The sequence below is a fragment of the Neolamprologus brichardi genome, chromosome 7, assembly GCF_056152115.1.
Source record: "Neolamprologus brichardi isolate AB-2024 chromosome 7, ASM5615211v1, whole genome shotgun sequence".
Classification (NCBI taxonomy): Eukaryota; Metazoa; Chordata; class Actinopteri; order Cichliformes; family Cichlidae; genus Neolamprologus; species Neolamprologus brichardi.
Genome location: NC_142110.1, coordinates 16,254,397 through 16,282,258, shown reverse-complemented (window position 1 = coordinate 16,282,258; position 27,862 = coordinate 16,254,397). Strand labels below are relative to the sequence as shown.

Genomic DNA, 27,862 nt, shown 5'->3' with positions numbered 1-27,862 from the left:
GGGGGACTTGTAACCAATTTTCCCCCCTTTTTTAGTATTTAATCCATGAAAGTCAACATGGCTTTGCAATTTTATTGCATTTTCAGTAGCAAAACACAAACTGTGCATTAAGCTGATCACCCCCCTGTTTGCAGTTTCATGAACTGTTGCATAACCTCTCGGCATTAGACCAGCACACATCACGAAACCGAGGAGTGTTAGTCGTTTTTCTCCTTTCTTTGCCCCTCCCCTGCAAAACGGCAGGTGCCTCTGGTAGCGGGAGGTCGGGAGGATGGCGGCGGAGTGTCATCCAGCAATAAAAATACATTTATACGCGTTGAATCTTTCCACTTTTAGACCATTAAAGTCGCACTCATATTTCGTCAGTCCACTGGCCGTTGACGCAGCGTTATCCAGAAGGTGTGTGTCACTATGTGCACGGACTGCCTCTGCGTCGTCTCTGCGCCCCTCCCTCTCCGAGTCCCAGCATCACCGACAGCCCCGCGATGCTGTCATAACCAACACGTTTATCGTTGACGACGCAGAGAGGGGCTGCCGTGTTTTCTGAATGGTAACTGTGATCGGGTTGCATTGATTCCGAAGCAGAATACGGGCCTTATGTATGTATGTGCGACCACCTTCGGAGACATAACGGGCTGCTCGTTACAGGCTGAAGCCGTTTCTTCGAGGATACGTGCGCGTCATATGTTATAGGCTATAGCTGAGGTCCATGTGAATACATGCCTTTAGATGTCGGGAGGCTTTCCGAGGGCAGTACTGAGCTATAAAAGTGCGGCAGCGATGTGCACGTCCGACGGTCACACGGAGCGAGCGCAGTGAGAGACCGTTTGTTCCACCGTAGTCTTTGACTTTTCAGCTGTCGGTCACAGGCAGGGTTCAGGCTCTCCGCTTCAGCTCCTCACTTGGTTCACCGCCTGGTTTTTGCGACGTCATGAGTTGATCGCGCCTGACAGATGTTGCTGTGTTGCAGATGCACAGGCATCGCTCCTCGCGTTCTTCTCACTGCTGTTTAAGCGTTGATTAGGTTAAATAATAATAATAATAAGAAGAAGCTGATTATATTCTAAATGTTAAGCCCTCGCTTTGCTCTCGGACAGCTCGCAGCGTTCATTTAGTCTTCGTGATTGCATAAAATGATACCTGGATCCGCCGCATCAATGCTACCGTCAGCAGAAGCCGCGAAACTGTACCAGACCAATTACGTCCGCAACTCCCGTGTGATCGGACTTCTGTGGGCCATCTTCACTATTCTGTTCGGTATTGTTAACGTGACCATCTTCTCGCAGCCCTATTGGATTGGAGATGGCATGGATACGCCGCAGGTCGGCTACTTCGGCCTTTTTCATTATTGTATTGGAGATGGAGTCTCCAGAGACCTGACCTGCCAGGGTAGCTTCACTGAGTTCGCCGCTATCCCCTCTGGTGCGTTCAAGGCCGCCTCCTTCTTCATTGGAATGTCTATGATGCTGGTCGTCACCTGCATCGGCTGCTTCAGTCTCTTCTTCCTCCTCAGCACATCCACCGTGTACAAGATCTGTGGCTGGATGCAAGCAGCATCAGGTAAGTGTCCTTTTGGAGGCTAGCTCACCGCCACTGCTTTTTTTTTTTTTTTTGTAACGTATTTTTAAGTATGAATATTGTCTAAATGCAAAATGCCTGCAAGAGCTTAGAAGCTGGCCAGCTGTTTTCTGTGTATGCTCTGCTAGGCTCAAAACACTGGGATGGATCGAATTTTGATTGATGAGTTGATGAGATAAATTAATTGGGAGCGGCCAGGGTGAAAATAAACAGTCTCCAGGATCTCCCCGGGAGCTGGCAGTCAGCCCTCCCGAGCAGACCGTGCTGTCCATGGTGCTGAAGGGCTGCTGAATGCATGACCAACATCGCTGGGGTATTTACTACCCGAACAAGTTTCTTTCTGAAAGCATGGATTACAGTTTTAGTAACATATGAAACATTATCCAGCTCATGATTAAAAATAAATAAACAAGGCTGCTTATTAATAATAACTATTAAAAACTGATTCATTTTTTTCCTTGTATTTGTCTTACATTTGAACAATTTCAAAAAAAACCCTTGTGTCTGCATCAATGAGAACCTTTGGACTTCAAGTTTAATCCAGTGTTTTGGATTTCATGGGATATATTGTAATAATATAATCACAGCAGAGTCTCTAGTGTTTTAGCGTAACCAACTGAAAATGTTTATATGCGGTCTTGTCTTATTTGTAATGCAAAACCACATGGAAAGTGCACACCTATTCCCACAGTGATTAGATAGCATGGTGCAGGCAGCTAGGCGGGCACACACAAATTTAGATTAAAAAGTTTCTTTTAGCTAAAGGACACAGAACAACATAACATAAGCATTAAATCACACGCTATGTTGGTGATATAGCATATCACATGTATAGTTACAATGCAGCCCAATTTAATGTAACTTGTTATATGCAAATGATCTTCAGCCTGTCCTCGCAGCCAGAAGACGTGTGTGCTCTTATATGTCAGAGCTGGTTTTCAAAATAAGTCGAGGTCAGTCTTTCAGCTGCTGGCAGTGTATTCTCACTAACGGTGGGCTGATGTCAGCGGCAGCAGAGGCCTCGATCATCTGAAGACTTCAGACGCTGCCAAACATCGGTCCTAGCTCAGCTGCACTAGTGGTCAAAGCAGTCGGCTTGCTGTTTGCAACAAACAGAAATGAGGCAAAGTGGAGGGGAGGGGGTATTTGGAAAGGCTCCAGCTCAGTGTGTTATGTTTGGGCTGAATTAACGCAATAAGCCCGTCTAATAAGAAGACCGCTGGGCTTTGTGCTTCTGCAGCTAAGAGATGAAAGAGAAAGCCAAAAGGAGAGACCCTGACCACAGCAAGTTGGCACAGCGATGCCTAATGAGCAAGTGTGACTGTTTAGGACTGTCAAACTTTATTACGCTTAGAATCAGCTTAACCTTCAGCTGACTTCACTTATAGAAGACAGGTAGCCCACTGGCAGTTCCTGTGCAAGTCATAGATAGTGATGAATGGCAGCTCAGTACAAAATAAAGGGAATACAAAAGGGTTCTTCATTGAATTCTTTCCTTTTATCTTATATTTTTCACTTTAAAACATTTTGGTAGCCCAGTATATGACAAATCTCATACCTGTAAAGCAAAGTGAAATTAAACCTGTCAGCTGGTCAGCGGTAGCTTGTTGTCACCCATCCCTGCTGCTAGATTGGCCAAGGACACAGTCAGTATTCAGAGCACTCTCCGCTCCATGGCACCAGCTTTTCTCTCTGCTCCAGCAATCATCCTTATGGGTGTCTTATAGACATTTTTACTGGGTGATATGACTGGTATGAAAACACAGCATGTAACAGTACCATGCCTCATTGAGTAAAGGGTCTATTCAGGCACACTAACTGAAAATCAAGGTCATACTTGACGCGTATACGTAATTTAAGTGGTACTCTGTATGCCGGTTTTGCAGGAGCTTTCATAAATCCCCTTGGGCTGAGGTCAGAGGCTGGTGGATAAAACACTTAACATAGAAAACTCACGCTGTTGCACAATGCTCCTCGCCAGCGAATCAGCGTGTGAGAACGCATCTCTAGCCATCTTTTCTGTGAAGTCCAGGTAGAAACATTGAATGTTTCATGAGAAAGTGAACCAGTAGGACACATTAGAAGTCTCAAAATGCCCACCGTGGCCAAACAAAGCTGAGTGCAGAGAGTGCTCGAGCATCCAGCCGGCCTTTGATGGGCTCGTACCCTTCTATACTCAGCAGAGCCATTTCTGTCTGTGCCCCTGCACAAGTTCATGGCATGTAATTATAGGTGTGTACAACCTTTCTACCCCCCTCATAGAGCTTAAAGACAGCAAAATATATGATGCACGCTTTTCTGGCCTTTAACTGCAGTTCTTCAGGGGTCTGCACACCAATTATCTACATATACAGCGAGGTCAGCGATAATTACTTCAGTGTTTTATAGACTGACGTGCGTACTTTGCCTTGTCGGCCGGGCTGACAGACTTTTTCTGTAGTTCGCGCTGCAGTGTCTGTTTTTGAGAAGAAACAGTGTGAGTCATACACGTGAATGAGCAACACCAAAGCTCTGTAAAGCAGGAAATGATGTGCAGACAGAGGGTGACCTATTTGGAAATATACAAACAGGTTCGTTTTCAAAGGACTGCAATTTCATAAAGGTCAGGTTTCTACTTTTCTGACTTCTTTGTTTATTGTAATATTTCTTTCTTTGTTTTATTGATACTCAAGAATAACTCAAGAACAAGCCATCATTCCTAGTAACGTATGTGCAAAATTGTGTGCTTTTTGTAGTATTTGCATAATTACCTCTGATGATTAATTGATACATAAATGACACACTTTGCCAGGAGGACTTATTGCACAATCAGGAGTCATGGGTTTTCAAGAGGTTATGTTTTATATTGAGGTAGTTCTATTTTGCATAAGAGGATGCTATATCACAATAATTAAAAATAATAAAAAAGGCTTGTATTCCTGCTTTCCTAATATGGCAAGTTAGCGTCCCATAAAAAGACAGTTTATGCTTAATTAGATCAAATATTTAATATATACACTCGCTGGACACTGTATTAGATAGAAACCAGGTTGGGCCCAATTTTGCCCAATCTTTCATGTTGTTTATGCCAAATTCTCACACTACCATCTGAATGTTTTAGCAGAAATTGAGACTCATCCAACCAGGCAATGTATTTCCAATCTCCTGGCGTCCAATTTTGATGAGTCAATGTGAAATGCAGCTTCAGTTTCTAGATCATAGCTGACAGGAATATATCACCCACTGTGCTCTTCTGCTGCCATAGCCAGTCTGCTTTGAAGTTGTTATACATTCAGAGATTTTCTTTATTTTCTGCATGACTTGGTTGCAAAGAGCAGTTATTTGAGCTGCTGTTGCCACTTTATTTTTAACTCAAAGCAGTCTGGCCATCTTCCTGTAACTGACTTCTAGGTCACTTCACTTAGGTATTATTAGCAAAACTGGTTTTTTCAACCACACCCCAAGTTTAGTTTTCAGCTCCTGATCCAGACATTCTCTTCCGCTTGTCCTTGTCAGGGTCATGGGGGGTAGGGGGATGGCCATCCAAGTTGTCTTAGGGCAAGACGGCGGGTACACCCTGGACAGGTTGCCGGTCTGCCGCAGGGCTAACACATAGAGACAGACAACCATTATGGGCAATTGAGAGTTACAAATTAACCTTTTGCCACTAACTGCATGTCTTTGGAATGTGGGAAGAAGCCGGAGTACACGGAGAGTTCCCACCATGCCACCATGCTGCCTAACTAACTGGCAACTCCTGATCCATTCGTTAATAACTTTCTCACTGAAGCACACTGAGTCACAGTAGTTGAGCGTGAGTCACAGAAAGCTAGAAAAGGAACAAAGTGTCACATGTTGAATATGGGATTAGTTTCTCATCAAACCAAACTCACCGAGTTCAAACAGATCAAACAGGATCATCACATCAAAACTTCAAACCTCTATGCTTCAAGCAGTGGTGAAAAAGGACAGTGAGAACAAGCGAGGTGATAAGAAAAAGAAAAAATAATAAGGACCAAATAACAAAAGGTTTTGAGGTAAACAAAAATCCAGGTCAGAGACAGAAGGCAGACAGAAAACAAATGAGACGACAGAGCTCAGCGAAGACGAGCTGGTCTTTCTGGTCACCTCAGTCTCTCTCCACATATTTCTCTTTGTATCATTATCTCCGTTCGCTGTTGTTGGCTTTTACTCCCATAGTCCATCTGCTCTATTGAGAGGCTTGTTGTGAAAGGAGCTTTAAATCCTGGTTGAATGTAGAGGTGGAAAGTGGTTGGAGCTCAGCATGAGAGCAGCAGTCACTGAGCTGCACTTGTCACTGCCGCTGGACCAGAAATGCTCCAGCTCTCTAGAGTAAACGCTGCAAATGAGAACTTTTGTCCAGATACAAATCAGACTTTCAAAAGCAATCTGAGGAAAAGACTGATTTTGATGCTTTTTCTAGACATTTCAGATGTGTTCCACTTCTCTACATGTTAATGCATGTCCATCCCTCCTCGGGGACTGATACACTTTTTTAGCATTGAGCTAAAAAGGTCCAACTCCTTCAAGCTGCTGTTATGAATCACTATGTTATAGCAGCATAGCATATAAAGACCTCCATTTATATTCAAATATTGGAAGTTTTAAATTTAATTTCAAAAGGTGATAATACATTTTCTTCAAAATGATACATTCAGTTTCAGCATTTTCAAAGTTTTTGATCACTGCTTGCTGCAGGTTGAATTTGGTTTATGGCACATTACAGCTGTCTCCCGGCAACTGTTGTTTGTCCATTTTTGACATCTCTTTTTTTTCTATCAGTATTTTATGTCATCCACGCAACTCCATTTGTGTAACTATGATTGCAGCTGTGACAGAAAGTTATCCTTCTTTAGACCTTTTTGAGATTTTGCTGCAGTCTGTTAAACACGTGACAGAGACAGCCTGTGCCCAGTCACTTGCACTGCTGCAACTCTGTACTAAACAGAGTAATGTGTCTCAACAGTACATTAAAATAGATACCCACTGTGGCAGATTTGAGAAACAACATGAAACAACACAGGACAGTACTCTCTGCTGTTACTGCAGTAACACACAGTAGTGCCTTTCACTATAACACCAGTGAGAAAGGAAAACTGCATACCTCTTTATGCCAGGGGACCGGGAATGAAATGACAAATGAAAGGAGGAGATCTGAGAGATTTCGAAACAGATATATGAATCTTTTTCAGACTAAAAATGGCTTGAAAATTGGCTGAAATCTACCATGGCCGTGTGGGAACATTGGCAGTAGCGGTGAGGTCGTAAAGTGAAACAAACTGGCTCAGGAGTTACAGAACTGATTTATCCTCTTGCTGTTTCTTCTCAGCGCAGCAGTGAAACTCAACCTTTTTGCAGCAAAATAAACTGGATGCACAACACTGTTTATGCACTAATCCACACCTTTGCAGCACCCGGCTCAACAATTGAAGGTGAAACAGTCTGTATTTAGCTCTGTTTCTACGCTGTTATTTGGCACACTTGTCGTCCTTGCACATCAAAAAAATCAAGGAACGATCTGCTTGCTTTCTTACCCATTTTTCTCACGTCCACCCAGGTACTTTGCTTTCAAATTACCTCTCCGTTAACACTGTTCCATCCCCCAGTTTTTCGTAATTAAAAAACACACGGTCACTTGAACCATCTAATTATAGTCAGAGGGAGGCAACTAAACTATCATGTATGCAGCTCACACTCCTGCTGATTGTGGACAGGCAAAGAAGATGGATGAAGGATATTATCCTGCGTGGTGGTGCAGTGGTCAGCACTGCTCCCTCACAGAAACAAGTGTTCTGGGTTTGACCTTCCAGTGTGGACACTGCATGTTATCCCTGTGCCCACGTGGTCTCTGTCTGGGTGCCCTGATATCCTCTCACAGTCCAGAGACATGTTTGGTTAACTGTTGGCAGTGAATGAGCGATGAACACAGTGCATAGATTAAAGTGCTTTGAGTGGTCAGTTAGACTATAAAAGCCCCATATGAATGCCAGTCCGTATCTACACACCACCATGCACATTGCACATTGAAGCATGGTAATTTGCATGCATGCAATGCACTCGCTCCTCTTTGCAGTGATTACAGCACATACGAAAGCGAGGTCTATGCTGTTTTTGTAATGCATACTTGCTGATTTAATTCTACAATGTGGTTACAGAACAGCTGGTTTAATTTAAAAACCGCAAGACTGCCTATCTGGAGATAAAAACCAACAGATCAATGCTGATTAATTAGACCACACTTTGTGAGTTTGAATGTAGCAGCGTGGAATACAAAACTCAAAATGCCAGCCAAGTCATCATTATGACTCCCCTGTGTTCAGTGTCCCTGTAGCGCTGCAGGGTGTGGAGTATAGATTTGCCGGAGTTAATCTCTGTGATCTCAGAAGTGGCCTAGCTCAGGCCAGCGCTCCAGCAGGGGAGGCTGCTGATTTATTCCACAGGGGGAGGGGTGAGGTGGGATGGCAAGGGCACAGTGACCTAGAGTGTTAAAAAAAAACTTTGCATGCTGTTGTGATGAATATGTGATGCACATGTAACTTCTGAGTGCATTTGTCTAACAGCTAAAAATAATATTTGCTTTGGAGGTGCAGACGCAGCATATATGTGTGTATATATATATATGATAACATTAACACTGACTATGCATAATCAGCATATATTAATCAACAGGTTTTTCTCTCTACAGCAGGCCTGACTAGCCTATTTTCATTTTCAGTTCATCAGTGTTCATTAATGCTTTTAGCTTCGGTTTGTTTACACCAAATGTGTTCTTTGGCACATCAAACACCGAGTAACAGCATTAGTAAAACAGGTATGCCACTCCCAAGTCACCACTTTTCAGTGAGCTTTGACCAATCCCATCCATCCATTTTCTTCCACTTATCCAGCTGAAGCGTATCCAAGGTATCATAGGGCAAGACAGACACAAAGATACAGAGACACACTCACAGCTATGGCAACTTTAGAATCACTAATTAACCTAATCCCACTAACTGCATATGTTTGGACTGAGAGTACTTGGAGAGAAACACAGAAAATCTCTGGCCAGATGATGGATTCCAACCCAGGACCTTCTTGCTGTGAGGCGACAGGGCTAACCACTGCACCACAATGACCAAACAATGATCTTTTCTTGAAAATAGCCAAGAGGGTTTAATTGCTTAGACCGACTCAAGTAAAACCTGACCGGTAACTTTGGTGTCTAATCCTAATCAGTGAGTGAAAGTGAAAACCTAAACAACTCAGCAAGAGGAAAAAAGCTAAGCATACCCAAAGCAAAAAGGTTCCAGCTGGGCTCAAACCACTGTCTCCTGGCTGGATGATGCTCTGTCCTGGACTCTCATTCTGTCTTGGGTGAATGCTCCCATTGTTAAATGTTCACTGAGAGATCACAGTCCTAAGCCGTTGCTGTTTTGCCTCCATCGTCCCCGAACGGGTGACCCAGTGAGTATTTGTCACAGAGAACTCAAAGGTCTCTTTTGATCCCCATTGCCCTTGCCAATCTTTATCCTCTGTGGAGGTACAAGCTGCATCTGGACCTGTTACATAAGCCCATCACCCCAGCCTGACTCCCTCCTGCTCTGCTCACTGCAGTTTACGCCGCGCTCCTCCCATGATTCCTCTCCCCCGCTGCCTACATTCTCTACCTCTGTATCCTCACCTAAGCTGCCATATCTCTTAAGTGCAGTCAACTGATAATTTCCAAGAAAAGCCTTTTCTACTGTATGTCTAGCTTGCTGCAGGGCATTTACATGCTGATCTTCTTTTTAACTTCAATTGATGTGTAATAATGAGGCTCTGACCAGATGGCATAAGAATCAGGGGACATACACTCTGTCGGGGAGGAGGGATTTAAACAATATCCTAGATAGCTAGACTAACAGTTACTAAGAACTGAACCCTTTAACCCCTCATCTATTGTTTAGTATATCTACTTTATTTAATAAAAATTGCATCACTGATGTTATTGAGCCTGAACTGCAGTGCTTTCAGATTTGATGCAACAGAAAATTAAGCGCACCGTACATCTATTTTAGTCATAGTAATAGTGGGTAGCCTCTTATGGGAATGTTCAACCTTTGAAAATGATGCGTTGATATAACAAATATGACCTTGACCTTGACCCAAAACAAGGGCTCTAGGGAGGAATACACACACACACATGCGCACAATAGAGTTATTATTCAGTGCAATCCACCTGCCTGTTGTAAGTGATTGACTAAATGATTTTTTGTGTATTAGCACGTAGGTGGTGGAAGTGACACTGCATCTTTTTTGTCCTCTCTGCTTAGACAGAAATGCTTTTTTTCCCCCATCTCTATTTTTTTGGATTCAGGTTTATTCTGAAGCTGTAGCCAAAATTATATTGGGAACGATTTCCTTCTTGTAGAGTTTTATTCCCTGTAGCAGAAGTCAGAGTGCTTGCCGTAGCATATCCTGTATGCTGTAAATGCAATTTGCTCTTGAAGGAAGGTTATTTGCTACATTACAAGATGGTTAAAAAGTATTTGCAAGACTTGCCCTGACACAGAACGGAGATAACGCGATGAAATAAGCCATCGCCCGCTCCTTCTAATCCTTTCAAATGAATTGATAGGTAAGCTGTGGGTATTATGTGCTCGATGTGCAGAAAATTACTGAAGATGTTGACAGAGGGGAATACTCAGAGTGCCTGGAAGCTCCTTGCTCCCCTCCAGCAACCATCAAGTTTTGCCAGCAACTGAAGCAGAAATAGATTTGGACTGTAGACAGCTCATCTCGATGAGCATGTTCCTCATCTTCCAGGGGAGCTTGTCAGAGTAAGTTTTAAAAGTTTATCTCGCTCCACTTTCCACTGTATCCCAGACACTTTGGAAATATGTTTTTAAAGAACTTTCTTATATTTCTTCCCAGCTGGGGTGTCTTAAAGTATATCAAGATCCTGATATAAGAGGATCAGCTCTCCTACAGCCACATATAAACGCTGCAACAGTAACACTTTCTATCTAAATATTATTAATAGCTCTCTCATTGTACGTATAATTCCTCCTCATAAACCTGCATCATGAAGCAAGCTTATACTATGTGGAGACACACTTTCACACTCCATTTAGCCACACTATATGGATCATACATCCTTAATTACCCCATTTATCTAATAGCAATTATGGCATATCATTGTCATGGTTTTAGGCCATCTTTCTTGGGTACTCATTCACTCGTCTATAGAGCCAGAGAAAAGTCTTGTCAAGTGTGAAAAGGGGATTCATCATGCCCACATTAGAGGCTGAATTTGCCATGGGAAAGATTGTATTAATCAGTCTCATTTTACACCCTCGTCATTTGAAAATTAAGCTTACAGAATTGGACTGAGTAAATTAAGTATTAAATTATGACAGTGCAGATCATCGTCACATGGATATCAAGGCCTACATATGTTTCTTTGTGATCATTCAATGGTACCGTGAGGCATCTGTTATCTATTTTTACTTGCTCTTGGATTCAGATGTAGAAGTTCTGACATTGATAATCTGTTGAGATAAATGAGATGTAGACTACAAATGAAAATACAGCGCAGTGAAGAAGTATTTACCCCCTTTCTGATTTCCTTTTTTTTTCTTTTTGCACGTTTTTTATTCTTACTGCACTGACATCCAGTTGTTGTTGTCATCATAGTGATGTTGATCCAGAAAATAATTGCCACTTACCAATAACGTTGTCTGAGCATGTGGTTAGCATTAGCCCAGGGTCCGGCTAACTCTATTAAAAACAATCACGAGAAAGCCAAGATGAGTAACGTAATTTGACTAAAACCAAACCTAACTTGATAATATATTTATTATATTGTATAAATGAATAAAGAAAACACTTGAAATAGTTGCCATTTCTTCTATAAGAGAGTTTTATATAAACAAAGGATTTTTCCCCCTACAAGGCAGGAACAACACCACCACAAGGATATCAGATACAGCAACACACATATGCTTCCGATGACCAAATTTTAGTATTAGATAAATATAACCTGATTAAATACAAAATGTAGTTTTTAAATGATGATTTTATTTAAGGGACAAACACCTTCCAAATTTTCCTGGCACTGTGTGGAAAAGCAATTTCCGCCCATGTCAAATCATGAATTAACTGTGATTAACCAAATTTTGGGGGAAAGCTGAGTTCAATTTTAATAGCCAAGCCCGGGTCTGATTATTGCCAGAGCTGTTGAATCAAGAAGTCAGTTAAATAAAAACTGTGTGAAAGTGAAGTAGGTGAAAAGATCAGCAACACATGACACCAAGATCAAGAGAAGCTTAAAAGCAGATTAGAAACAAGGTCATTGACATCTATCAGTCTGGAAAGGATTACAAAGATATTTCTAAGGATTTAGGACTTATCAAACCCCAAGAGAGCCATTACACTGAAATAGAGAAAACTTGGAACAGTGGTAAAACTTCCCAGGAGTTGCCAGCCTACCAAAATTACTCCAAGAACAAAACAATCCAGGAGGTCACAGAACAGCCCAGAACAGTGAACCAGAAAACACCTTAACTTTTCGGAAAATATTCCGTGGACTGATAAGACAAAAGTTGAACTTTTTGGAAGGTTTCTGTCCCGTTACATTTGCCTTAAAACTAAAACACCATTTTGTAAACAGACCATATCAACAGTCAGACATGGTGGTGGTAGTGTGATGATCTGGGGCTGTTTTGCTGCTACAAGCCCCGGACGATTTGCTGTAATTAAACCATGAATTCCGTTCTCTACCAGAAAATCCTGAAGGTGAATATCAAGCCACTAATTCACGCCCTGGAGTTCAAGAACTGAAGTTAAAACAAAACAAAATGAAGGTTTTGGAGTGGCCTAGTCAAAAATCTGGACCTAAATCAGATTGACTTGTTTTTGCATGACCTTAAACAGTTCGTGCTCAAAAACCCTCCAATGCGGCTGAATTAAAACAATTCTGCAAAGAAGAATGCGAGCCAAAATCCATTCATTGCCAGTTTTCACAAATGCTTGATTGCTGTTCTTGCAATCAGCGTCACAGTCAGCTGTTACGTTTAAGGGACGATTACTTTTTCACACGGGGCGACTCGGTAGGTTTGGAGAACTGTTTTCCTCTAATAAACGAAATCATTCAAAACCCACATTTTTTCTTTAGTCGGATTATCTTTGTCTAATGTTAAAATTTGTTTGATGACAAATATGATAAAATAAATCAGAAAGAGGGCAAATACTTTATCATGGCACCGTATATACATTTTGTTTTTGAAACAAATTGAACCAAACTTTGTGCTCCATCAGCTTTAGCCTGGGGCTGCTACACACAGTATGGTGTTTAGTTTGGACTGCCTGTCTCCAGCCTCAGCCTTGGTCTCATATGAGTCATCACATACCAACCCCAATTTTCTCAGCAATCGCTGTCTTCAGCTTAACGCTGACAACAGCAGTGTAGATGAGAAGCAGCACAGACAAATGATGTCCTAAGGAGTAGTGGCTCTCAAACAAAGAAGGACAATTACAAGATATAAAATTGGTCATCTTGGATTTAAGTCATTATGTTGCTTCCACTTTAAACATAGTCGATTTCTATATGAAAGAGCATAAAAGAGTGTAGAATAAACGCCTTGAGCAGAACTAGATTTTCCTCAATAATTAGGTCACCATTTCACTAATGTAAGTTCTGGACCGACACTCATCGTCGGGGTTTGATCGTTGTGAAAAAGACATCAAGTGTTACTATGTTAAACAAAAAGAAGCGTGCACGTGTTCGATTATGTGCGAGCGTCAGATCCATATGCGGCGTCAGATAGCACAGTTTACGATGCGTGCATGCATAATTAAGTTTGTCGCAGCTGTTTAAATGAGGAGAGGAGAAAACACATTCCACAAAGGACTGTGGGAGCTGAAAATTGTCAATCCCTTTTCATGGCTTAGATATGTCGCAGGCGTTTGAGTGATGGAGGGAGTCGGCGATACACACAACTGTTTAGTTCCAGGTCAATCAATGACATGCCGTAACAGTGAAATGATGCAGTCAGACATGCAGCCGCATTGACAGCGTTACAGCAAAACAGATTACAGGTTTGTTTTTCTTTGTTCTCGAACCAGATGCACAAATCCAATGAAGCTGCTGCATTGGTGGTCACACCTCTGCTCAGACCTCTGCTCACCTTCACTCTTAAATGACATGCGGAGATTATGAAAAGGGGAAAGTATAAATAAAAGGTCTTTCCGTATCGATGGGATTTACTTGTCTCTTTGGGAAAAATGAGCCAATGTGCTTCTGACAAATCTGCTGCCATCACACGGCTCTGTACCATCTGTCGGTCTGCTCTCAAACTCTACTGTAGTGCTGTTTGCACCTAATCTGCCCTACCTACAGTCTCTTACGTAAGTTGCTGTTAGCCAACAAGCATTTCACAGTCCAGTTTTACACTTGCCTGATCCCAATTTTCCCCAAAAGGAGAAGACAAACAGAGGAAGGTGTGTGCTTGTGTGGAAACTGCAAAAAAGAAAAAAAAAAACAACCCTCCAAACAAAAACAAGTAAATGCTGAGAATAGCTCTGCTTGTCGAGGGGCTCCAGCATATGGTAGCCAGCGCTCATGACGTTGGAGTGGTGCTGGGTACTTGCTGGCGGCTGCACACAGGAGTGGAACATCGCAAGGGTTCAGTCTCTCACCACGTCCCCTCCTCCATTCTCTCCCTATATATCTATGCGTGCCTCTGCCTCGCCCTGCCTCATAATCCGTCTCTCCCTTTCTCTGCGCCTGTCTGCCGCTCTGGAACGAGATGGAGACAAGGAAAAAAAGCCAAAAGGGAGGATAATGCCCGTCAGTTAATGTCTCGTCTCCGCTCCGACTGACAGCTGCATTCTGTTAGGTGTGCTGCTATTTCCGTGGCGAGGAGCCGGAGCACACCATTTATTACTGCAGCATGAAGTTCTGCTTCAGTGCAGTGCAAGCGGCCAGCCAGCAGATTCACAGAGATAATGAGATGGTTTTTGTCTCTTTTTTTTTGTAACTTTATGAGAGCCTATTTATCATTCATGGGCAGTTTATGAGCATTCAGCAAATTTATTTTTTAACCCACTTTAATATATCCGCAAGCCAACTCTGTTTTTAATGAATTTATTAACCGTTTATGAACTTCGAGTGCATGGCTACAAATTGTAGACACAGTTTTTAAGGTGATGTGTTTTTACTGGTTTGTCCCATTAACAGTCCACACACCAAACACTCAACACCCAATTAGCATCACATAAAACAGATCAGATAAAACATTGAAAACAAACAATCAATCAGCTTTTTTTTTGTTAGATATCTTTGTCTTTGCACTATCGGTTCCTCTCTTTCTCAGTTTACCTAATGAACACCCATTGTAATTATTGAGTTTCAAATTAACCTTTAACCAGGTAACCAGTCTACATAAGCAGCCATTTACAGCATGGTACTGCAAGAAAGTATATAAATCTGTTTACTCTGTGATTTTCATTTATTTCATGTGGTTTATATACAACTTTTTTTTTCTTTTTGAGAGTTGGGGGCGTAACTTGCATATGGAAAATGTATATGGAAAAAACAATCCTGGTGATGTCCCTTTGGACCTTCCATTACTCCAACATTTTTTGTCTGTTCTTTCATTCTCTTTCGCCAGTTCAGGGTTACTGGAGGGTTGAACCCCATCCCAACTGGCATAGGGCGAGTGGCAGGGCACCGTATTCAAATTTGCAATCGCCAGTTAACCTGATCTTATGTGAAATGGTGGATTCGAACCGAGGACCATATTGCTGTAAGACACAAGTGCTAACCAACAGTTTTTCTAAGCACGGGGGTAAAAAAGAAAAACCAATGAGCTACTCAGTCCTGATTATTTTAAGCAACTAGAATTTATATCACTTAATGTACTGACATGTTGTCACGTTTGGCAAGTTGTTTGGTGGAATTTGGCCTGTCAGTGTATATAAAAAGTTTAACCATGTCATAATTTTAATGTTAATGAATCCACTGTCACTCTAGAGCCCATAATTACAGCTAAAGCACCATTACATGTACTATTTACATATTACTTCTGATTAATAATTGATCCACTAACAGAATTCCCACATGTCTTGTAGAGCATTCGTAAATCATATAATCTTTTTTTTATTATTATTAAAGGCCTCTTAACTGAAAGAAGTCAACGCTCTTGCTTATTTTGGTGTTATGATATGGGTGTAGACTGCTTGATGGTAACCTTTATGGGAATCCAAATTCACAGAAAAGGTCTCATTATGTAAGCAGTGCTGTGCTGGATGGGGCTTCTCTGTAGTGTTGTGTGATTATGGATTAGTTCATAGCAGGCATTCTGTTACAGTGCATGAAGGGAACATGTGCTCCTCCTCTAACCACAAGCTGTTTCTGGAAACAAGAGTGACATATGTGGCACCCTCTGTTGGTATAATCCTGTCCAGTGCATCCCTCTGAGATGATTATCAGCAGAGGCAGACTTTATAGTAAATAGAGTTCAGTAGTGACTGAGACATATTTTACTGCGAGTGTTATCTTTTGTCCTTCTTCCCATCACACGTTCAGTATTTGTCTCCTATTCCATCTTACTGACAACAAAACTATCAAGAGGGATCCTCCTGTGGTTCAATCTAATATTCATGATCCTGTTGAACTGAGCCAAAGCGACACAGGTGACAGCCAGAAAGATCGAGAAAAGTGTTTGCTACCTTTGTAGCAAATACATCAAAAAGGAGACAAAGAATAGTAATGTGTGTTGACTGGGTGAATATCGAAAATGGCCTTCTCTCTGGTACTCCCTCTGTTCGATGAATGACGTACACAACACACCCCCTACCCCCCTAAGATGCAAAGTATTGATGCTGCTAGGAGAGGCACAGTTGGTAAGAGTTCACTGATTTTCTTTCTAAAAAACTATAGCTGACTGTGTACACAAACAAAAATCCACTTTTCTTCAATATAAAATAAGTAAAATTAAATAAACAAGAAGGTTCATAGTAACATAAATGATTAACAATTTCCCTCAAAACTACACTAGTTTACATGATCTGTTTTCACTTAAATACAATTGAAAATAAAGTGCTCTGCAGTCAGAAAGCGGTACAAATAATTAATGGAAAATAAGCTGCTGTACACTCGCTGCACCTAGCATATCTTACCTTACTAAACAAAAGCAGGTGCAACAGATTTATGCAACAAAACAGATGTGACCTGCTTGCATTATTCTCCAGTATGTTTATAACCCCATCAGATAACAGACACCCACCTTTATTTTCTGCTTTATACCTCTCCATAATTTTCCTTCTAACTTTTTTGATCCTTTGCTCATAACAAGGCTGCTAGCTTCTGACTGACTGAATTATTTAGCTTTAGCCACTTTCCCTAAGTTAGCTTCTTTAAAATGCTAAACTTGGCTGGTTAAGGGTGCTTTCATTAGGTGTTTGATTAGGTTTAGTGCACTTTGGTGAACTGGTGTGTCTTCGCTTACAGTGAAAACCTTCCTTGCTAACGACATGTTAGTGTGTGGCCGTGCGAGTGACTGTTAGCTGCTATGCACAGGCTGTGCATACAGGAAACAGATCTGACATAAGCACAAATGTTACAAAAACATAGATGTAGCTTTGGTTTAAAAGAAATAACGTTAATTAATGAAGTTAGTTAGGAAATAAATATTTCAAATTGGAGGATTTGTGGATCTGTGGTACAAAACTGCACGCTCATTGGCTAATGGTTAGAATGTGAATCGCCAATCAGTGTCCAGTTTACCAGTCAGACCTGCCATTCCGTTTCACATCTGGTTTTTCACAACCAAGTAAGAAATGCTCATCTCTTTCACAGTAGCTACTTAAGTCTTTTATACTAATCACAACCAAACTATTATTACAAACTATTATCTTTTCTGCGCCAAGGCAACATCAGTCAGTTAAACAACAAACCAATCAAAGTGTGAACATTTAAGAGCAAACTGTCATATACCCTAGATTTAGGTATATATTTATTTGTGTTTTCTTTTTAAGGGGGAAAATATTGAGATAATAATTTTCCAAAATGGCCACAGGAATCAATCGACCAAGAAAATGTGAGTCTAAGAGTCTTAAATTCAAGCCATTGAAACTCAGAGGCAACTGTAGTTCTTTCTTTTACGCCATCAGCATCAAACTACCTCTCGGAGATATTTGCTGCTGAACACAACTCTTCGTGTTGTGAATCAAACAAATTGTAATGCTAACAACCCCCCCCCGCCCCTGATTTACCTGTAGTGTAACAAAGAAAAGATCACCCTGGTCTTTTGTAATGCCATACTAAACCTAACAGTGGCACACACAGATTGCAGGTAAGTGTTTGAAATTTTAAAGTTCATGGGTAATAAACTAGAAAAACGCTCAAAACCCCCAAACCTAATACACAAACAAACAGCATTCGGGGGCAAAACATTGAAAGCAACTAGGTGTTCAGGGAATAAAGAAGTGGGGAGTCTGTTTTATTATTAATGTGCAATGCGCTGTGGATAATTGTGCAGTCAGCTTTTTTTTTTTCCAGGTCTACTGCTGCTCTGCTGCAGCACCACCTCAGAGGAGGACCTCATCCAAAGTGAAGATGAGAGAAATTTTACCCTTCGGGCAATAACTGAGAAAGAATTAGACGGGCTCCTCATTTTCTTGGGCTTTTCTGATGCAGCATTACCTTAGAGAAGAATCTGTTAGGTTAAATTAAGTTAAACACTTTGGGCCAAAACAGAGAATTATGAGCAATAAATCTAATATTATCACCAATGTAAAAGGTTGAGGATGCTGGGAAATCCATAATGTTTTGAGTAGTCAAAACACTTTAAATCTGTCACTGCTATTAAACACCATTATTTCCACCCTTATATTCTCCCCTTTTATGCTCATATGTATTCTTGGCTTGTCCTTACTTTTCTTCGTTTGATTCACGTTGCCCATCTCTGCCTCTGACTAGGTGTCTGTCTGGTGCTGGGTTGTATGATCTATCCTGATGGATGGGACAGTGACGAGGTCCGGCGGATGTGCGGAGAGCAGACTGACAAGTACAGCCTGGGCGCGTGCTCCGTTCGCTGGGCTTATATCTTGGCTATCATGGGCATCCTGGACGCCCTCATCCTCTCCTTCTTGGCTTTCGTCCTGGGGAACCGGCAGGACGGCCTCATGACAGAGGAGCTGCTGGCTGAAAGCAAGGGTGAGAATAAGACATGACTGACTTCCTTTGAAAACTTAAAGCAACATCTTACTCATAAAAGCTGATGTGAAAAAAGTTATTAAACCCATCATAGTTGGAGAAGTTTCCTCATCCATGACGCACCAAATAGCTGAAGCTCATTTTTCCTTTCCGAAAAATGTATTTAAACTTACAGTAAATATTTCTAGAACTAGACACTGATCCCACTAAATTTCCAAATATTTTAACATTTTTATCATTAATTGAGAAGTAATCAGTTTTTCTTTCTCGTTGTTGTTTTTTTTTGGCAGAGTGGTGCCATATAAATTGCTCTGAAAGTGCATCTTAATGCAGTTTGTGTTGGTGGGGACTGCCAAATGCACACACACACAGAGCAAGAACGTTTTAAAGCTTACTTCAAGAGTCGGCTCGCGATTCATCACAGCCCAAGTGACTTTCACCAGACTGAAAATAGAAAATGCACATTCATTAACAAGGTGACAAAATATAAACAAGGCTTGAAAAGAGATGAGATGAACTAAATCCATGAAAGGATTACAGTCAGTGCACTCTTGCGTTCACGCCCAGTGAAAGTTTGGAAGTAATGAGCTTTTGATGCAGCCTTTTTAAAAGCAAAGCTAAATTTAGAAAGCTTCAGATGCACACTTTGAATATAACGAAGGGACTGGCATAAGCCTTCTTTCGGATAATTACAACCATTAATGAGCACCCGTTTTAACCCCCTAATAAGCTTTTTTCCCACCACATCCCTGTGAGTTAGGCAGCTAAAAAAATGATTCCTGTTCTCTTTTGATTACAGTTATGAACACTGTCTCTTCTGCAAGAGGATGTCATTGTAATCTCTTTTGCTAGTTTGTTTTGCACCTATTTGTCAAAGTAAATTAATTATTTTAAACTGATCTCTATTATTGTTTTGGGGATATTATAACAGGAGCTTTGAGCTTCTGAACATGTGTGAGGATACAGTCAGATATGTTTCCAAATTAGTCAAACTTGCAAGTCACATTTCTGCTGCGTTTCCAACGGTTTTGTGACTGTGTGAGTATCTGGCAAACTTCTTATCAAAATATAACCTCACTTTCTTACGAAACATGTAGAAAAGGCCTGTCTTGTACTGGTAAGCATGCATGCATACTGTATGTAATTCACGGCTCGACACAGTGAGGTACTGTGAAAAGGCCTGGGTAAAGGAATGTCTCCCAGTGTGAAATGCGATTTGCATGTCCATACCCTGTAGTCTGTAATGGAACCAGACAGGCATGGGCAAACTGTTAAAAGAGAGGTGAGGAGGAAGGATGGACACAAACTAGTAAAAGAAAAGACTTGTTAATCAGCAGAAGGGATTTGGAAAAACTGGCGTGTGTAACGTCATCGGGTGCTATGTTTGATGGCCTGTGAATGCAGCTGGTAATAATAAAAACAGCAATCATAATAAATAATTCAGATCTGCAATTTATTTTATCTTGTCCTAAACTCTGGTGACCTTCGGGTTACAGTTAAAGGTAAAAAATTATAAAAGATTTATAGACAAAATCATAGAAATGAAAACTTGGCATTATCCATAGCTTTACCCCATCAATAATACTCTGATGATGATAATGCACCACTTACTTCTCTCTTACTTCAGGGCGTGGGAGAATCTTTTCATTATAGCTCAAAAATCTTTAACCAGTTCTCTCATCCCTGGTGCCATCTACTGGTGTCTGTGTGCAATGCATCAAATCATATGCGTGGCATTGGTTGGACATGCTTTCATATTTTTTTTTGAAGTGTTTTATATTTTTCTCTGTTTTTTTTGTTTGTTTGTTTTTCAGATGGAGGGAATGCCTAATCAAATCAATAGGTGAGTAAGCACAAACATACATCTTTAACTGTTATATTACACAAGCCTCCTAAATGAACTGATTGTGCTGTTTGAAATATTACCTGTGTTCTTAGGCACCATAGAGGTGTAAATCCAGTGTAAATGAAAAAAGTAATTTACACTTCACTCCTTAATGGATCGTTAATTTAAAGTACAGTAACACGATATTTCAAATCAATGGAAAGATCTTGGGTTATAAATGTTTCTTGGCTAGAAGCATCAGTAGGTTCCTATTTGAGGTTGCTTTATTTTCTGTGTTTTGGTTGCCTCAGTGTGTCCTTATCTGATCCTGCGTGTCCCGTTCGGTGTTCATGCATCAGTCCCTTTGTGTTTTCCTGTCCCTGTACTTGTTGTAAAGTGTTTGTATTCAGGTTGGTATTCATCTCCGCTGGTTGTTTCCCATTTTACTTTGAAGGTTTGCTTTCTTTCATTTCCTGCATCAGTTTTGTTCCCTGACTGCCTCCCTTGATTCCCTGGTTATTTTTACCTGTTGTTAAGTGCATTTTCCTTCCTACTGTTTCCCATCAGTAATCAGATGTTTGTGTTTAACTATTCCTGTCTTCTCTGTGGCCTTTGTTGGATTGTGTGTTGTTTATTCCTTCTGTGTCGCTTGTGGGTTTGTTTGTATTCAGTTAGGTTTGAAGATATTTTTTTGTTTATTTACCTGGTGGTGCTTTCTCATGAACTCTCAAGAGAGTTGCAGTACAGCTTGCTTTTTGTTTCTTATGCTGTGTCCTGGGTCCTCTAGCACAAAGTGAGTTCAGCATACCCAGGTTATCTTTCTGTTATCTGGATTCACTTAGTCTAACAGTGGCAATCAGGATAAGTGCTCATTGTTCTGTTTTCAAGCTGGCTATCACCCTGATAACGTTAACCCAGTTAACTGACAGTTTCTCCTGCACATTCACATGAAAGAGGTGACACTGGCAACATCTAATCCAGGGGTGTCGGACTCCAGGCTTCGAGGGCCGGTGTCCTGCAGGTTTTAGATGTGTCCTTGATCCAACACAACTGATTCAAATCGCTAAATTACCTCCTTAACATGTCTTGAAGTTCTCCAGAGGCCTGGTAATGAACTAATCATTTGATTCAGGTGTGCTGACCCAGGGTGAGATCTAAAACCTGCAGGACACCGGTCCTCGAGGCCTGGAGTTTGACACCCCTGATCTAATCAACCAAAAATGTCACACAAGAAGATAAAACTGTAATATATAAAGAGGTTAAACACATAAAATAGTTCGCAACACAGCTGCTGCTGACAAATCGTTGATATAACAATGCTTCTTGGCAATAAAACTACCATTGGAAGTCTATTTATTCCCCCTTAAATGGTGTGACATATGGTTAGGGTTAGGGCGATTTATGTCTGAGGAAACAAGAGACATTGGTAACCTAACAATTTTATTCAATTACCACACAGCTGCCTCAGTAGCATGTGGAAGAACTGTACACAGCCACAACAGCCTGGCACCTCCTCCTCATGCTAAGATGGCATCCCATCCTTCAACCAACATTTGTTTTTAAGTCAGCCAGTGTGGCTTTGTTGGTCCCTCTGCCATGAACTGCACAACTAAGCTGATCCCACAATTATTCAGTGGGGTTGAGGTCAGGACTGTGGGCAGGCCATTCCATCGTCTCCACTCCCAATTCTGGAGGTAGTCACTGTTAAACCCTGATCCCTGGGGGACACTTGTCATCTTGGAGGTCCCAGACTGTGGAGATATGGGATTGCTGCTGGCTGCAAAATCTCATCTCGATATCTCTCTGGAGAGAGATTGCCTCCAATGATGACAAGACTTGTTCTGGACTCATCGCTCCCGTGGCTCAGGGGGTTGGGAAGCGCATCTGTAACCGGAAGGTCGCCGGTTTGATCCCTGGGCTCTCTGTCCTGGTCCTTGTGTCCTTGGGAAAGACACCTTACCCTACTGCCTACTGGTGTTGGCCAGAGGGGCTGATGGCACGATATGGCGGTCTCACTTCTGTCAGACTGCCCCAGGCAGCTGTGGCTACAACTGTAGCTTGCCTCCACCAGTGTGTGAATGTGAGAGTGAATGAATAGTGGCATTGTAAAGCGCTTTGGGTGCCTTGAAAAGCGCTATATAAATCCAATCCATTATTATAATCCATTATCGCTGAACATAACATTCCTAACATGTTCCAGTGCACATGTTGCTGACACCAGCATAAATGGGCACAACAATGAAGGGCAGTTATGACAGGTCTCCTGGCAGTCCTACGAGACCAGAGATTGGCTTTGTGCGAAACTTGACTGCAAATCTGTAGAAGGAACTGTAGAAGACTGCCTACAGTTCCTAAGTACTAACAGGGTGAGGAAATGGTCTTCTTAGAATGCCCACTTTGCGGCCCGTCTCTGACATCACTCATTATATGGAACTTTTCCTTTAATTTGGACATAGTACCATGGCTCCCTTCAGATGCTCAACCCACAAATGTATTTCCATACAAATGTGGCACCATTTAAGGGGAAATAAACAGACTTTCCAATGATAGAAAATTTTCCGCCATGAAGGATCGTTACAACCTAGAAATCATTGATCAAACAAAAACATCCTAATTTTTTGTACAAGGTTTATAAAAATCAGAATACAATTGTAAGCTTAGTCTACAAATTTAATGTAAGGTCAGTGATCACAAATAGGTGGCCGGTTAGAAGATCATATTGTTTATCAAAGAGTAAAATTGTTGTAAATTTGTTTGGAGCCAAAAAATTAAAAAAAAAAAAAATCAAGAAATAAAGTTGGATTCAAAAATCTATATTTTATTGCTGATAATCATCACGAAAGCAAAAAGACATTAGATACAAATGTCCAAGGGACTTTCCAGGAATGGTGATGGTATTTTCTAGAGGACCTACTGGTCACAAGGTGGTGAGTTCATATCCATTGATGTCTAATCTTGAACGTAACCTCGTCCAAAGAAGTTTAGCATCACAGCATAATTAGGGAACCTCAGGGTTTATAGTGCAGGACTCAGATATGCATTTGGGTCCACATTCAAATCATGTTGTGACAAAAAGAACCCCAGTACCGTACAAATGTACTCAAAAAAACATTGTAATGTCTTAAGACAAAGATGCACGTGCAGGACAGCGAACTGAGAAATTAACTGACATAAATGGCTCTAATGTGTCAGCACGTGTCAAATGAAGCATGCTTTATGCATAAATACAACCACTGCAATTATGAATATAAAAAAATCAGTGCAGCTGCAGCACATCAGTGGTTTGCATTTATAAAATTCTATAAAGTCCTACCGATGTACAGTGTTTAAGCAATTCAAAAATGAGTAATACCTTACTGAAAGGATTTTAAAAAAGCATGCAAGCAACAGTTCACAAAGCATGCAGAGTAACAATTACAAGCAAAAAACAGCTCAGTGATTCTATTCACAATACTCTACATGCAGCCATGCAAAACAGAACAAAGACAAATGAGCAACACTGCTGATTAAACATATTTTGCACACATTTGCTCTGCAAGGCAATGAAGTATAGATGAAATGCTTTTTCCCCCATCCAGAATTATTCATCTTAACAAGGTCATGGTGTACGTTTGTGTAAGCATAACTCTTGAATAACAATTGTAAAAATCGGAATAGCTTGCAAAATACACTTTGTCTTTCACTTTCTTTGTTGCAGGTTCCCGAAGATCCACGTGTCTGTTTTCATAAAGTACCAGTCGATCAACATCAGCTTAAAAAGGAGGGAGGCGGTCCGAGTGTGTGGTGGAAAGGAATTCTGTTGAACCAGCCAGCCTGCCTTTTGCAACTACCTGCCAAAAAAACCCAATGTAACCTACCTTTGATGTTGTGCTCACCGTTGTGCTCACAGTCCTTACGTCATCCCCAGCATTTAGATGGAGCCCAAAGCACTTCTATCCTAATGTGTCCGAGCCTTGCACAACATTTCATAGACCATGGCAAGGGGCAGAGACTGTTAATCTGTCGACAAGAGTATGGACTACCCACTACCTACCTGCAAAGACACAGGGTTGACATTGTACACTTGCATTGTGAGCACAGACAAAACACAAACACACACACACTCACACACACACACACACTACAACCAATGTTCCCTCTAATTTTTTCATGTGTCTGAGCGAACGCACAAACTCCCTGAGCAGTCCCTTGGACCACTGTGAGCAACATCAGACGTGTGCACTGTGGTCACGCCAGCATTGAATCCATCCAAGTTACATGGTTTATTAAAATAATCAAATTACAGCATTTACATTTATGTTAGACTACTTTTAATTAACTGCTTTAGCCCACTTGCAATGAAAATGTAAAAAAAAATCTTGTTCATGACCTGTGTAGCATGTTAACACTATTGGAAGTAAAAATAACTTGAACTCCAATTTTGAAAACACAACTTTCTTTTTTTTTCTTTCTTTCGTTCTTTTTTTTTTATAAAGCTCTGACTTGTATTATGAGTATGAGTCTGTGGTCTGGGAGAGAGTCCTGTAACACTCTGTCTGCAAAATACAGTATATAATGACCAATGTTGGGCAATTAATTATATAGTTACTTCTTTAAAAAAGTAACAGAGTTATGCAAACAACAAAGTTTTTTGCAGCTGTTTACCTAAAAATGCAGCCAAGGCGGTTTTTTAAACAAACATTTTAAACTATTTACAGAACAATCAGCTGTTCTGCATCAAATTTGATGCCACACAAATTATTTGTGCCACTCCAAAAAATAATTTCTGTCCACTATGAGATAAAGGAGAACAACAGCCTGATACCTGACAACAGGAGATGTATCACTCCTGTAACACCTGTAACATTCAGCAGTCGCCTCATTGTTCTGACACACACAACAAAACTATTGACTACACTACACACTAACTACACAAGATTTGCGCTAAACGTCGCAAATCTCTTACATCTCAAAATTCCGCCGTCACTCCTAAAACTTCCCTCTTCCTAAACAACTAAATGCCATGTTGCCATATCATTTTTTGATTGGTTGACATGGTACATTTTTCCACCAATAGGAAAGAGTAGGGTTTTTTTGGTTTTGTCTTTGCTCACAGGTGGAGAGCGCTTTCGAGCGTTTTCCTTATAAAACACAGTTTTTACCGTTTCTTCCCACAGTAAATATAAACAACGACAGTATTCAGGAAGAAAACCAAACATTGCATTTATTTTTATCATAACTCTGGTTTTACGTGGCCTATCAACACAATTTAAAAACTGGTATAAAGTCCACACTTTTTCCGTCAATTGTTCCATCTGTTCTGCTCACATCTCCAATGGTTGTACACGTTGTTATTGACGTGGCTTCACTCCACATCAGCCACGCCGCTTTGCTAGCTAAAACACCGGCGTTGGCACATAAGGACGCTGTCATAGCCTGTCAACCACGTTGATTAGCTTTGTATATACAAATGTGAATCGCATTATTGGCTGGACTATGGGATAAGGTGGCATCGTTCTAATCCCATACGGGATTAAAAGCAGATTTTCTGTGCGCAGAGACCGTGCCAGCAGTGCGCAATTGCGCACACGCGCAGTTTAGAGGGAACATTGACTACAACTCATACACAAGATTTTACATTCAAACAAAACATAAACAAAATTCTGTAATTACAAGTATTAAAGTATGTTAACACTTAGCTGTGTGTGTCACCGTCAGAATGCCTATCATGTTTTATTTGTGAAAAGAAGAAACTTCTCATTTTCAGATAATATCGGGTTTATGTAAATCTGTTGTGTTTAGGTTTGACACTTAAAAGAGAGTTTTATTTGCTTATGTGCCCCCACCCCCCTTGTTCCCCCTCACTTTACTAGAGAAAAGGATATTTAAGACTCTTTTATAAGAATATTGTCACCTAAAACAGACACAACTTGTATTACAAAGTATGTACAGTAAATATTTAAGATGTTATAGGTATTTTAACTAAGTCCATTTAATGCCCCGCTAGCTAACTTTGCACAGCGCTTCAGTTTAAGAAGAAATCTAATATTTTATAGTTTGTGTATCTACACTGTGATGGTGGCTATTAGGACTGCTGCAGGACTCCTAGCTACTGTATGACTGTGTGGTTCTGTATGAGTGCATACCGTAAGGAGGTCAGTGGGTATTTGAGGGAGTGCATGCACGTATGTGAGTGCTGGTGTGAATGTGGTGTGTGCAATAGTTTGTTGGTCTAGTGAACCAATATGCCAGCCTCACACACAGTGTTCCTGTTGTTAATCTAAATCTGTGGGTCTATGTCTTAGTCCAGGTCTCTTTCTGTTTCTCCCTCTTTGACTCCTTTTGTCTCTTTGCTTTGTTGGGACATACAGGGTAACATAAAGGGGGTGGGAGTACAACGTGGGGTGACTGGTGTGCCTGAGTATTGAACTCAAGTAATAATGAATTAGTAAGGCCTGTCCCAGCCTCACCTGTGGGTGTGTTCTTGTGTAAATAGATATTCTGTAGATGCCAATTAGCAAATATGGAAAAGATGATTAACTTACAGCATTGAAAGAGGTTCCTTAAAAAATAATATTAACACTTAATAAAGGTTTTCACTGTAAATCTCTGTTGTGCTTTTTAAAATTTATTATTTTAACCAAAGCTATGAAGGTTTTAAAGGGCAAACCATGTAAATGGATGAGACATGTGACAGTATATATAATAATAAAAAATACACATTATGGTTTATTCTCTGCTGTTTAAATGGCTAAAGCAGCCTTGCACCCTCCCCCCTGTCCGGTCATTTACCCACTGTATCATTTAGGTTATGCAGATTTAGTTACTAATAAAACTAAAACTAGCTCACTTTTGAGCATCTTTTCTCCTGGGACTTGGGCTTCTCTGTTGCATTGTATACATTTAGATGGTTAGTAAGTCTCATTATTACTCGTTCAAATCTGCTTGGAGTTTGGAAGAAGGATTCAATTAAACTGTATTTTATTTATATAGCACCAGATCACAACAGCAGTCACCTCAAGGCACTTTATATTTTAAGGTAAAGGCCTTACAATGAGACAGCCATCTGCGGTGACCAGCAGGGGGTGAGGGGAGAGATGCAGGACAGAAGACACTTTGTGGAAGAGTAGGAATCCAAACTAGGAGCTGGTTAAACAGAAGACAGGCCTTAATTCTGCTACTAGACAAACTCAGAAGTACAAGTCAGCCAGTAATCTAGGATCAAAGAGCTCTATTGGAGGGATATGGTATGGATGAATGCATAATGGGTGCATTGTAATGTACAGTGTTGCAGAAAAGTC

At 40.9% G+C, this 27,862-nt stretch overlaps 1 protein-coding gene across 2 annotated transcripts; it reads left to right on the top strand.

Annotated features, from left to right (window-relative positions):
• The first annotated feature begins 452 nt into the window (after positions 1 to 452).
• Positions 453 to 27,435, top strand: LOC102794569 (LHFPL tetraspan subfamily member 3 protein-like). 2 transcript variants are annotated; one of them, XM_087843213.1, is made up of 5 exons: positions 456 to 550; positions 1,287 to 1,560; positions 18,521 to 18,757; positions 20,572 to 20,600; positions 24,280 to 27,435. In XM_087843213.1, the coding sequence occupies exons 1-4, from the start codon at positions 548 to 550 to the stop codon at positions 20,586 to 20,588; spliced, it is 531 nt and encodes a 176-aa protein (XP_087699339.1). In that variant the 5' UTR covers positions 456 to 547; the 3' UTR covers positions 20,589 to 20,600; positions 24,280 to 27,435. The 2 variants fall into 2 exon arrangements, with proteins under 2 accessions (XP_006782675.1, XP_087699339.1); XM_006782612.3 differs by having other exon boundaries at positions 453 to 1,560.
• Positions 27,436 to 27,862: the final 427 nt, after the last annotated feature.

Bases quoted from the DNA above. Each gene is read 5' to 3' on its own strand.
- LOC102794569 (XM_006782612.3), top strand. From the start codon at position 1,134: ATGATACCTGGATCCGCCGCATCAATGCTACCGTCAGCAGAAGCCGCG. The intron at 1,561-18,520 runs GTAAGTGTCCTT...GCCTCTGACTAG, and splicing joins CTGGATGCAAGCAGCATCAG to GTGTCTGTCTGGTGCTGGGT.